The following is a 12,012-nucleotide window of genomic DNA, read 5'->3' as shown; positions in this document are numbered from 1 at the left end:
GTTACACCCAGAAAAGATGCAGGGCTCACAAAGGTTGCTCCTCCTTGGAACTTTGGCCCATTGTCCATCCCGGCTTAGGAAAATATGAATATTTCCAAGGGCACTGAGCCTAGAGTGGTGAACAATTTGAGAAAGGCTCAGGTCTGGGGGCACACGTATTTCCCAGGCTTTTGGAAACATGTTTCCGAAAGCCTGGGAAATAGACCCTGGGCTCCAAGAAAGGAAAAGAGTCTTTGCTAGACCCATCCTCCCTCATCCCCTCCCAGTCTTTTTCACCATCTAAACCAAAAGTCCCTTCCTTCCTTCCTTCCTTCCTTCCTTCCTTCCTTCCTTCCTTCCTTCCTTCCTTCCTTCCTTCCTTCCTGTCTTCCTGCTTTCCTGCCTTCCTTTCCCCCTGCCTCCTTCCCATTTTTCCTTTCCCTTCCATTTTTCCTTTCCTCCTTTTTTTTCCTGTAATGTAATTATTTTTATTTTCCTCTGGGGCCACCTTTATAATCTTATAAGACAACAATCGCAGAACCTGGGTTGGAGACTAAGAGACCATGGGCTGGTTTTTCTTGGCAATACTTTCTCCACTGCATCTGTCTATAGTAGGCTATTGGCCTTGATCTCCACATCTCTGTTATTTGAGAGTGAAAAACCATAAGGTGTGAAGAACCCACTTTGTTCCTGAGGCTGTCTTTGAGCTTATGACATGTCAGATACAAAGAAACTGGGGACACTTGGGGAAGGGGAAAGGACCATCTGCACCTTTTTGTTGATACTTGGGTTGGGAACCATTGGATTTTCTCAGCCAAGAGGACAAGCCAGTGCTGAAAGTCACTAGTCCATGATAGGTGGTCTCTGCAGTTTGTGGAAACTGGTTTAGACAGAACAAAGGATGAACTAGGGCACAGGTACGTCATGAAAATGTACAGAGATATTAGCTCCTAAAGCAAAGTGATACCAAAACTAAAAGTATATACCCACAGAACAGTGACAACTAATTACCAGACTGTGAGGTTCAGCTTAGACACTTAACGATATCAGGCACCTCATCCGACCAAGTCTTTGCTGCACTTGGCCCTGCAGGTGGCTGAGGGAGGAAGGGGGCACAGGCTTGCTGGATTGAGGCTGTGAAGCCTTCCCCACAGCCTGCCCTGTGGAATAATGCCTTGAGGATTGTCAGCACAGTTTCCCTCCAAGTGTCTCACCCTTATCTTTTTTAAAGTTACCTTGGAAGATGTTGCATGTGAATAAAGACCCTCTCTCTTCCCATTCAAGGATGCAGACACAAAAAGAGGAGAGGTGGGTAAGTTCTGCTTTAAAAAAAAAAACTTGTTTTGGGATCAATTCTTCAAGAAAATAAACAATGCTAAATGTGAATATATCTGAACAGTTTCTAAATACACGAGGCACAAACTGATACAACTGTTAGAAGAGACAAATCCACAATTCTAGTCAAAGACCTCAAAATTCCTCTCTCAGAAACTGATAAAACAGGTAAACTGAAAGTCAGTGTGGGTATAGTAGACTTAAACAACCTATCAATCAACTGACTTAATTGACAGGAACAGAACACCATACTCAACAACACGTAGAACATTCACCAAAGTAGATCACAATCTGAGACATAAAACAAATCTTAATAAACTTAAAAGGATTGGAAACAAAGTGTATTCTAGTCTCTTTCCACAACAGAATTAAACTGCAAGTCAAAAAGAAAGATATCTGAATATCTTCAAATATCTGGAAATGAAACACTACTAGACTAAATACCCCATGGGTCAAAGAAGAAATCACAAAGTAAATTAGAAAACATTAATTAAAAATGAAAATACAGCATATCAAAACATGTGTGATGTGGCAAAAGCACTGATTAGATGTAACTTTCTAGCATGGAAAACTACATTAGAAAACAGAAAAAAATTTCATATCAGTAATCAGAGCTTTAACCCTAAGAAACAGAAAGAGAAGAGAAAATTAAACCCAAAGTAAGCACAAGGAAGAAAATCATCAAGAGCAGAAATGAATAAAATAGAAAAACTGACCAAAAAATGGAGAAAACCAATAAAGATAAAAGCTGGTTTTTTGAAAAGATAAATAATCAAAATACTGTGGAAACTAGATTGAAGTTGGAGACTACACTGGCTTATTTGGAGGCTTCTATTAAAGCTATAATAATCAAGACAGTGTGGTGTTGGGGGAGGAACAAACATACATATCAATAGTACAAAATACAAAGTCCAGAAATAGATCCACACATAAAGTCAATTGAATTTCTACAAAATTATTAAGGCAATTCACTGAGGAAAATGATAGCCTTTTAAACAAATAGTGCTAGAACAAATGAATATTTATATGAAAAATAAAAAAGCAAATAATAAACCTTGATCCTTACCTCATCTACACAAAAATTAACAAAATGATCTTAGACCTAATTTAAGAGCTAAAACTACAAAAATTCTAGAAGAAAACATGGGAGAAATTTTTTTTTTTTTTTTTGAGATGGAGTTTCGCTCTTGTTACCCAGGCTGGAGTGCAATGGTGCAATCTCGGCTCACCTCAACCTCCGCCTCCTGGGTTCAGGCAATTCTCCTGCCTCAGCCTCCTGAGTAGCTGGGATTACAGGCACGTGCCACAGTGCCCAGCTAATTTTTTTGTACTTTTAGTAGAGACGGGGTTTCACCATGTTGACCAAGATAGTCTCGATCTCTTGACCTCGTGATCCACCCGCCTCGGCCTCCCAAAGTGCTGGGATTACAGGCTTGAGCCACCACGCCCAGCTGGGAGAAAATTTTTGTAATTTTGAGTTAAGCAAAGTTTTCTTAAATAAGACATAAAATGCACAAACTATAAAGAAAAAATAAATTGGACTTCATTAAAACTAAAAATGTTTTCTCCTCAAAATATTCTGAAAAATGAATAACAAGTATTGAGATTAAAATGGTAATTTAAAAAACTGCCAACAACAACAACAAAAGTCTAGGATGAGATGGATCCACAGCTAAATTCTAACAGACGTTCAAAGAAGAATTGGTACCAATCCTATTGACACTATTCTAAAAGAGAGAGAAAGAGGGCATCCTCCTTAAATCATTCTATGAAGCCAGTATCATCCTAATACTGAAACCAGGGAAGGACATTACAAAAAAAGAAAACTATGGACCAATATTCCTGATGATCATAGATGCAAAAATCCTCAAGAAAATACTAGTGAACCAAATCTAACAGCATATTAAAAACTCTCATCCAACATGATCAAGTGGGTTTCATACCAGGGATGTAGGAATGGTTTAATATACATAAGCCAATAAATGTGATATGCCACATAAACAGAATTAAAAACAAAATTCACATGATCATCTCAATAGATGCAGAAAAAACATTTGACAAAATCCAGCATTGCTCAGCAAAATTGGCATAGAAGGAACATACCTTAAGGTAATAAAAATCATCTATGAGAAACCCACAGCCAACAAACTACTGAACAGGGAAAAGTTGAAAGCATTCCCCTGATAACTAGAGCAAGACAAGTATGTCCACTTTCGCCACTTCTATTTAACATAGTACTGGAAATCCTAGCCAGAGGAATCAGATAAGAGAAGAAACAAAGGCATCCAAATTGGTACAGAGGAGGTCAAACTGTTGTTGTCTGCTGATGATATATACCTACAAAATCCTGAACACTAATCCAAAAAGTTTCTAGAACTGGTAAATAAATTCAGCAAAGTTTCAGGATACAAAATCAATGTACACAAATCAGTAGCTCTGCTGTACACCAGTAGTGACCAAGCTGTTCTTGATCAAATCAAGAACTCAACCCCTTTTACAATATCTGAAGAAAAAAAAAAAACTTAGGAATATACCTAACCAAGGACATGAACAATCTCTACAAGGAAAACTACAAAACATTGTTGAAAGAAATCATAGACAATACAAACAAATGGAAATACATCCCATGCTCATGGATGGATAGAATTAATATTGTGAAAATGATCATACTGCCAAAAGCAATCTACAAATTCAATGTAATTCCCATCAAGATACCACCATCATTCCTCAGAGAACTAGAAAAAAAATCCTAAAATTCATAGGGAACAAAAAAGAGCCCTCATAGCCAAAGAAAGACTCATCAAAAAGAACAAATCTGTAGGCATTGCATTACCCAACTTCAGACTATCCTAGAAGGCCATAATCACCAAAAAAGCATGGTACTGGTATAAAAATAGGCACATAGACCAATGGAACAGAATAGAGAACTTGGAAATAAAGCCTAATACTTCCAGCCAACTGAACTCAACAAATGGTGCTGGGATAATTGGCAAGTCACATGGAGAAGAATGAAACTTGATTCTCATATCTCATCTTTCACAAAAATCAATGCAAGATGGATCTTAAATCCATCTTAAATCTAAGACCTAAAACCATAAAAATTCTAGACAATCACATCAGAAAAACCCTTCTAGACATTGGCTTAGGCAAAGACTTCATGAACGAGAACTCAAAAGCAAATGCAACAAAAACAAAGATAAATAAATGGAATTTAATTAAACTAAAATGCTTCTGCACAGTAAAAGAAATATCAGCAGAGTTAATAGACAACCCACAGAGTGGGAGAATATCTTCACAATCTGTGCATCCAACAAAGGACTAATATCCAGAATCTACAAGGAACTCAAGCAAATCATCAAGAAAAATAAAACAATCCCATCAAAAAGTAGGCTAAGGACAGGAACAGATAATTCTTGAAAGAAGATACACAAATGGCCAACAAGCACATGGAAAAATGCTCAACAACACTAATTACTGGGGAAATGCAAATCAAAGCCACAATGTGATACCACTTCACTCCTGCAAGAATGGCCATAATCAAAACATTTTTTAAAAATGTTGGTGGGGATCAGGTGAAACAGGAACAATTTACACTGTTGGTGGGAATGTAAACTAGTGCAACCACTATGGAAAACAGTGTGGAGATTCCTTAAATAACAAAAAGTAGATCTACTATTCATTTGATCAAGCAATACCACTACTAGGTATCTACACAGAGGAAAATAAGTCATTATATGAAAAAGATACTTGCACATACATGTTTATAGCAGCACCATTCACAATTGCAAAACTATGAAACCAGCCCAAATGTCCATCAGTCAATGAGTGGATAAAGAAAATGTGGTGTACATATATATATATATAAAATGGAATATTACTCAGCAATTAAAAAGGAATGAAGTAATGGTATTCTCAGCGACCTGGATGGATGGGAGACTATTATTCTAAGTGAAGTAGCTCAGGAATGAAAAACCAAAGATCTTATGTTCTCACTTATATGTGGGGGCTAAGCTATGGGAATGTAAAAGCATAAGAATAATACTTGGAACTTTGGGGACTTGGGGGAAATAGTAGGGATTGGGGAGGGATAAAAGATTACACATTGGGTACAGTGTACACTGCTCGGGTGCACCAAAATATCAGAAAACACCACTAAAAAACTTGTTTATGTAACCAAACACCACCTGTTCCCCAAAAACCTATTGAAATAAAAAAATAAATAATGAAATGAAAGGGAAAGCCACAGACTGGGAGAAAATATTTGCAAAACACCTATGCGATAAGTATAAGGAAGTTTTATCCAAAACACGTAAAGAACTTCTCTCTAAGAAGATAAATGACTGAATAAAACATTGAGCAAAAGATGTATAGTTACTTCACCAAAGAAAATATAAAGATGACCAATAAGCACAAGAAAAGGTGCTAACCATTAGTCTTGGTCAAAATGCAAATTAAAACCATTAAGAGATACCATGCATAATTGTCCACCCAGAATAGGCGAAATATGACAAACTGACACAATACCACACAATGGCTAGAATGTAAAGTAGGTAGAACTCTCTTACCTTGCTAGTGGAAACAGAATAAAATTGAATAACCACTATGGAAAACAGTTTGACAGTTTCTTATGATGTTAACCACAAACTTACCATAAATCCAGCAATTCTATTCCATTTACTCAAGAGAAATGAAAACATCTATTCACACAAAGACCTACATGTGAGTATTCATAGAAGCTTTATTTATTATAGCCAAAGATGCTAAGAACACAAACAGTCATCAAGTGATGTATAGATAAATAACTAAGTCCCATACCCACACAATAGAATACCACTTGGGAATAAAAAGAACTGAGATACTAATACATGCCACAAAATAAACAAATCTCAAAAGCATTATGCTAGTAAAAAAAATAGCCTACAATACTGTATGTTTTAATTCACAGGACCATTTGGAACTGGCAGAACTATAATGACAAACGCATTGGTAGTTGCCAGAGGCAGGGATGCGGGGAAGGGATTTAATGGTAAAGACACATGGGGGAACTTTCTGGGGTGATAAAAATATTCTATATCTTAACTGGTGGTAGCTATACAATGCTACATATTTGTCCAAACTCACTGAACTGTATACTTAAATCAGGTAAATTGTAATGTAGGTATATCTCAATAAAATTGACTTTAAAAATCACATCTTTCATTTCTTCACTCATTAAATGTTCTGTGACTGCGTCTGCTGTATACATCCTGTCTTTGCTGTAATGAGCAGTGAGGTCTGTAAGTACCTTTAGGTGACTTCAGAGTGGAGTCATCATGGATGCGGAGTTCATGGACTCTGAAGGAGGTGATAGCAACCGTGCAAACTTTCAGCTAAATGAGTGCCTAGGGCAAAATCTGGAAAATGATTTGGGAAATTGGGATTTATAAGAGCTTTAAGTTAATCAATGTACTTTGAGTAATGCAGTGGACTCTCTTACTGAAATTATTGTCACTCATAATGACTTGTGTCAGACCTAAGTCCATAACCCTCCCAATGAAAATATTTGAATCCAATTATAAAATTCCTAGTATTAGATTTGTCACAGCCCAATGTTGGATAAATAAATGAAACTATTTATTGAATAGTCTCTTTGTTTTCCTGATGAGAAAACTGAGGCTTAAAGAATATAAGTGCCCAGAGTCAGATGCTGAAGCAGATCCAGGATCAGATATGAAGTTCTTTCTTCTAACTTTTGGATCTTTCTAAAATTTCTACCCACTTTGTCTATTTTTCAGACTTGAAGAATAGAAAGTGAAAAGTGGATAATTTTGAAGCAACAAATCGCTATGATATAGTAAAGCTTTATGGGCCTCTTATCATTGCAACGTCGTGTTCTGGTGAAATACCGAGCTGTGGTTCTACATAGAGGCAGAAATTGCAGAGATTTCAATGCCAAAGTCCCCATCTCCAAAGCAGATGGCTCTAGCTGGAGTGCATATGTGTGGTGGGGTGGTGCGGGGTGGGGTGATCCTTTTACCTTGAGGCAGCTGCTGTGTACAGCTCAAGTATCAGCCAGAGCAGCTGCTGAGTTAATCCACCAAATAGGGAGACATTACTCTGGAAACCCCTGTTCCTTGCATAGCTCCCATTAAGTGGTTTGAGCAAATTCTTCCAGGTGAGGCCACTAAACTGCACTGGGAAGGGAGGAAGCGGAATTGGGAGGGGGCTTTCATTGTTGCTGCTCCCACCTCTATAACAATTTAATTGCCACACATATTTCCAATAAAATGCCCAACTGTCCGTGGGGAGCAGGTTAGGGGTGGAAGCAGACTGGACCAGAAATGGCCATAAGAAGGCATGCCCGAAAAACAAGGCCTCACAGAGACTGCTTCCAAGGCAGTCAACCTGTCTCACAGCCTCCTTCTCCCACCTTATTCACGCCTTGTTTTCTGGGGTTGATTAGGACATGGTATAATTCTTTCAAAATGAAATTTAAAATTAACACATGAAAGTAAATCAAAGGTTATTTCTACCAAACACTCTTTACATTGACTGATAATATAGCAGGCCTGGCTTAGAAGGGCAGAAACTGAAAGGATGACTCTGCAGCTAAAGACGAGATTATGCGTGAGGGCTTCGCACAGTTTTCTGGGAGGTGTGGGGTGTGGGGAGGTTCCAAGTGCATCCTGCAGAAGCATGCATGGAAACTGGGGCCTTTATGAGTTCAAATTCTCCACAGGGCTGAATCCAAACCTTGCTTTTTCTTAGAGAATGCCTGTGGGAGCCACAACACTCCTTTGATCTAATAAGAAGTAGTCGTCCTGTTCATCACTGGCAGCTGACATTTGGTTTTTGCCATGACCAGTTTTTTTGCCTGTGTAGTTGGGTGAAGAGAGAAGGTATGTGATAAAGTAGAAACCACAGGCAGTAAAATCAAGGGAAGCTTTTACTGTGTACTTGGATATGAGGAAAGCACCTGGAAATAGAGCATTTGCTTCTGAAAGGTTTGCAGTTCAGCTGTTGGAGGCTGAAGGTAGTTTACAGGTCAGCAAATGAGCCTGAGATGCTTCTGAGTTTTTAAAGGCAACATTACTCTCTGACACGGGACACTTGGTAAAGAAAGATAAGACCATTACTGAATCAAGGAGAACTCTTACCACATCCTAAATGTTCCAGGTAGGACTAGTGATGAAATGTGAAATTCCAACACTCTAACCTTGCACTAGACAAATATGAATCTGGTAAACTGGGTTCTGAAGTGGTGAAGGTGAATCAGGCCAGCAAAAACTTCTCAAAGGCTGGGAATCTGTTACTATAGTGAGGTCTCTATCAACCTGCCCATATCCCACTTCCAGGATCAAAGAATAGTACTCCATCATGACAGGTGTCTTTCTCTATGTGAAAGGCCCTTCCTCAGACACCAAGAACTATACAGCAAGGTTCTTTGTGATACTGGATGTCAACACCCTCCCTATACCTGCTCCACCTGCCCCACCCTCCACTCCCCAGGCAGGCATGTGGATGTCAGCATACATGACATGGGCTCAGTGGATGGCAGCCTTCAAGCATGACACTCCTTCTGCAGCCTCAGAGAAGCATTACAAGACATATATGTAGGGACAAAGTCCCAAACTCAAATTCTCAGAATGTAAACAGAACCCTTCAGACAATTATTCAGATCCACAATTAGGTCTTGGTTCCAATAAAGCATGGAGTTTTCTCTCTCACCATTTGTCCCCGAGTCCACGGCCAATACAACCTCCCACTGCTCTTTACCACAGATAATGTCTGGAGGAGTTGGGTGCTGAGCAGTCTGTAACAACACTTGGGACAGTCCATGGCGCACAGGTTTCCAGCTGACTGTTGGACATTGTGGGCAGGTCCTGCTCACACAGTTACAGACACACAGAGACCTGTGGAGGCCCCATTGCCATTGTTGAGCTGATGGCTAATGAGGCAGAAAGGAAGTCTGTGATTGGAGCTTCCAGAAGCGTCAGTGTCAACCCAGGGAAAATTCAGTGAGCCAGAAATAGTCAAGGTCTTTCAGCACCATTGACCCTGAACTGGCTCTGAGCTATAGGCACAAGGAGCTGGGTTTCAGGCCCAACAGGGTCATTTACTCAAAAGTACATGGGAGTTGGAATCTTTAAGTATTATTAATTAAACTGAGAACTTTCAAAAGGCTACTAAATTAAGATAATTAAGATGTCAGTCCTCAAGCAAACCTCCTAACAGCAATCAAGCAAAGGCTTGGCTATGAAAAGGGTAATGTGAAAATAATACACAGGAGCTGCTTCATGACTTTATGGCTTGGTTCTTTGGTTTTAATTCCTGATGGTTGCTAAGTGCACACTGATCTTCTGGCTGTTAATTCATTCAGGTCTCATGTGGGTGCAATCCAGATACTGCTTCACTCAGGGCATCTTTCTCTCAGGGACCTTCTCTCCCAGAAGAAACTCTGTAGAGTCTGAGGGTTCAAAGAGGACCCACCTACCCTCTCAAGTACATAGGAACTGCCTAGAACAGCAGCCCACCAGGAGTCACTTGGCCATCTCCTAGACATCTGTGGTGTAAGCAGATAAAATGCTTCTACTTAATCAATGGAAACCTCTATTTTCCCCAGGAGTCCTTTGTCGCTCCTTTCTCTATAAGGATTAGGTCCTCATGGCATTATGGACCTTTGAAATTGGCCTCCCCTAATGACCATTCTGGAGGGTTTGCTCCTCCTGGATTACTGAATAATTGCCCACGGAGTCACTGTTGTCAGTCAAGGTTCCCCTCCATGCAGGAATAGATAATGGAGCAATTCTCCTCAGGAAGAGGTCTCGAGGCGATTGCATTGTGGGAACTTGAGGTCTCCGGTATAATCTGTGGACAGTGTTTTTTTGGGGGAAGACTGAGCCTCAAGATTTGGGAAGAAATTCATCTCTGGGCCTACAGAAGAGGAACATTATGGAAGAAACTATGTGAGATGTTAGTCAAGGGAAAAGAAAATATTTCCTACCCATTAAAGTAAAAATCAAGCACTGAATCTGACTCCAGATGTAGTGAAGTATAAGAAAAGCCAAAAGCGCTAGGCAGATTACTAACTCCTGTGAGAAAATAAGAAGAAAGCTTCACTGATATTATCACAAGTAGTTTTTTTCAACATTATTTCAATGGACTTTTCATTTTGGTTTGAGCCCTACTACAGGCTCTTCATGGGGTAGTGCACTACTGTTTTCAGAAAACAGCTTCTAGGCACTCAGCTTCTACTACCATGTCTAAGAATCGCCATACATTTTCTAGAAATAATCAGTCTACTGCATCTTTTACCTAAAAACCACCTCAAAAGATTTCCTCACACCAAACATTTATTTTTGTCACTTTTATCAGTGAAAATAAACATCTGACCCCAAAGCATGTTACTATTAACTTTCCAAAAGTCATTTCCTTTTATTACCTCATGGAATTGAGATCTACTTGAACAGATGCAATCAAGATAATAAGTCACTTTCTGAGTTTTGAAAACATGTTGTTTGTGGCTCATGATCAATCACCTGACGACCCAGGAGCATGGGACTTTCTGACAGCCTCTTGCCTGGGCAACACTCACACCTCACACATCATTTAAGAATGCTCATGAGTATGGAGTCACCATGAACATTCTTCCTTGTGAAGAAATTGTAAAAGATTTCTTCCATGGACTCTTCAAGACATGCGAACATCTAACCGATTGTTAGGTGGAAGACATGGACTTCAACTCTCATTATATAAAGAAAGAGTCTCTTGGAAAAAATCTCTATGGAGGAGCACCTGTGCTTTTCTGCTCCCAGGAGCACATGCTTAAGAAGCACGGGTTTAATCAAGCCAAGACTATCTCTGTCTAGCTGTGGCCAGCACACTCCAAGAATCCATGAATCAGAGGTTATTTTCCAGAACAGACTGAAAACTCAGTTCAAGTGTGCTCCTTGGGGGTTGCTGGGAATGACACAAAAGCAGGGGATTAGTCTTTGCACGCCCAAGGAGGACACAGGGAAGGCTGAGCAAGGGCAAGTGGCCATTGCAAAGAAGGACCAGGGACACAGCCCGTCACTGCAGACGAAGCAGCGCTCAGCAGCATGCCTAAAGGCCAGGCTCACTTGTGCCCCTCCCCTGGGAAGCCAGGTGTGAGGTCACCACGCACCAGCAGAGTGAACTCAGATTTGTTTTGTTTTATGTTTTCATTTATGTAGAGCTCAAAATAAGCCAACACTGGGGGATGAGTTGTTTCTGTACTTTTTCCCTGGCTGAGGTTTCTCTCTGCCCTTTTGAAAGCCCTTTTTCTTCTTGCTATGGCCTGTTCCAGTGGGACCTTAAGGGGCGTGGGAAAGCATAGACACAAGTGCATCATCACTAACCTGAGAAGTAGCTGCAGGTGCACTAGTTTCCTTACCACTCACAGCTGCCCTCTCACTCGGTGCGGCTGCTGCCACTTCTGCCTTCTGTACATTCGAATCCTCAGAACCTGGAGGCCCTATTTGCCCCAGACCTTCGCTCCCTGGGGTGCAAGGTGGGTTGGTGGTGGCTTTCCGGGTTTGGCCTTTATACCAACTAGGGTAAAACAAGGGATCCGCAGTTTCCGCTGCTGCAGGGACTGGAGTTTCAGACTCTGTGGTCTGCTGAGAGCCAGTGGGCACAACCTCCCCCTTAATCAGAACAGATAAATTCAAAAGTAAAGAAAAAGAAAAGAAGAAGAAA

General features: G+C 40.1%; 1 protein-coding gene across 3 annotated transcripts in view; it reads right to left on the bottom strand.

Moving 5' to 3' along the window:
- Nucleotides 1-12,012, bottom strand: part of TRIM55 (tripartite motif containing 55) — a 48,357-nt gene that overhangs the window by 9,847 nt on the left and 26,498 nt on the right. Inside the window, exons 9-10 of one of the 3 annotated variants that reach the window (XM_002758953.6) lie at nt 11,673-11,960; nt 10,298-10,385 (exon numbers count right to left, since the gene is read on the bottom strand). The exons of 1 other annotated variant lie outside the window; for it this stretch is intronic. In XM_002758953.6, coding sequence (XP_002758999.3) covers nt 10,298-10,385; nt 11,673-11,960 — 376 coding nt within the window. The remainder of the gene's footprint in view (nt 1-10,297; nt 10,386-11,672; nt 11,961-12,012) is intronic. One more of the 3 variants, XM_002758952.7, reaches the window with a different exon arrangement.

Source organism: Callithrix jacchus, chromosome 16 (genome assembly GCF_049354715.1).
Source record: "Callithrix jacchus isolate 240 chromosome 16, calJac240_pri, whole genome shotgun sequence".
NCBI lineage: Eukaryota > Metazoa > Chordata > Mammalia > Primates > Cebidae > Callithrix > Callithrix jacchus.
The sequence above is the reverse complement of the archived record's forward strand: the minus strand, read 5'-3'. Positions and strand labels throughout refer to the sequence as shown.